General features: G+C 33.3%; 1 protein-coding gene across 1 annotated transcript in view; it reads left to right on the top strand.

Annotated features, from left to right (window-relative positions):
- Positions 1–591: 591 nt before the first annotated feature.
- NEK7 (NIMA-related kinase 7) overlaps positions 592–952 on the top strand; it is a 131,133-nt gene continuing 130,772 nt past the window's right edge. The window contains exon 1 of the mRNA XM_006834172.1: positions 592–648. Coding sequence (XP_006834235.1) covers positions 592–648 — 57 coding nt within the window. The remainder of the gene's footprint in view (positions 649–952) is intronic.

Below are 952 nucleotides of genomic sequence, written 5' to 3'. Positions count from 1 at the left end.
CTTCAGCATATGTGTACTGAATTAATAGATGAATGTTTTATAATTATAAGCAAAATATGCACAAAAGAGAAAATACCCTCATAATGAGGATTGGCCCTTTAAATCTAAACCTAAAAATGATAGTAAGCATTACAGTTGGAGGTACAAAACAAAAATGCCAAAATTTTTAAAATGGGAAGATGAAGTGCATTTTAGAGATGTAAAACATTGGGAATGATTATAGAAATGTTACCATGGCAATTACCTTCTTGTATTGGGTTGGGTAAAGGAAAGTCTCTGATCTGTAAGGCATAATGAAAAAGAGAGAAATTCATTTTGGGAAATAGATGGAGAATGGGTAAGCACATAATGCTACTTTGGAGAAATGGAAGTCAATGAATATTTGTGTGAGCTAAACAAAGCTTGGATTTCTCTAATGGCAGAAATAAGAATGTGAGATACTGTAATAATTTTTGAAGCATCAAGTAAATCTCTAATATTTCAATGCAGGCATTAGGCATATGATCAGCAACATGAATCAGTAATGATTACATTATTTAACCTACAACTATGTTTTTTTGCAGGATTCTAAAGTTCCTGTTGCTTCAGACAATGGATGAGCAATCACAAGGAATGCAAGGGCCACCGGTTCCTCAGTTCCAACCGCAGGTAATTTATCTAATTAGGGCTGGCATAAACCTATTTCAAATATGTGTAAAGATAGAATGAAATAATACATTTACATTTCCTTAAATTAGCCAAAAAATACTAATGATGACTTTCCAAGTTTTAGTTGACTGTTTCAACATGCGTGATACAAAGACCTAGAGTTTGAAAACCACAAAGGAAGAATATGCTCAGCATTTCTCAAGCTGAGGAAACTGAAGCAAAAATTCAAGCCTCAACTTGCAATTGAAGGATTTTATAGGCAAAATATTGAATGATGCAGAGAACATCTTAGGAAGATGGAAGA

This window comes from Chrysochloris asiatica, unplaced genomic scaffold, assembly GCF_000296735.1.
Source record: "Chrysochloris asiatica unplaced genomic scaffold, ChrAsi1.0 scaffold00009, whole genome shotgun sequence".
Classification (NCBI taxonomy): Eukaryota; Metazoa; Chordata; class Mammalia; order Afrosoricida; family Chrysochloridae; genus Chrysochloris; species Chrysochloris asiatica.
Note: the sequence above shows the minus strand (reverse complement) of the source record. Positions and strands in the feature narration are given on the sequence as shown.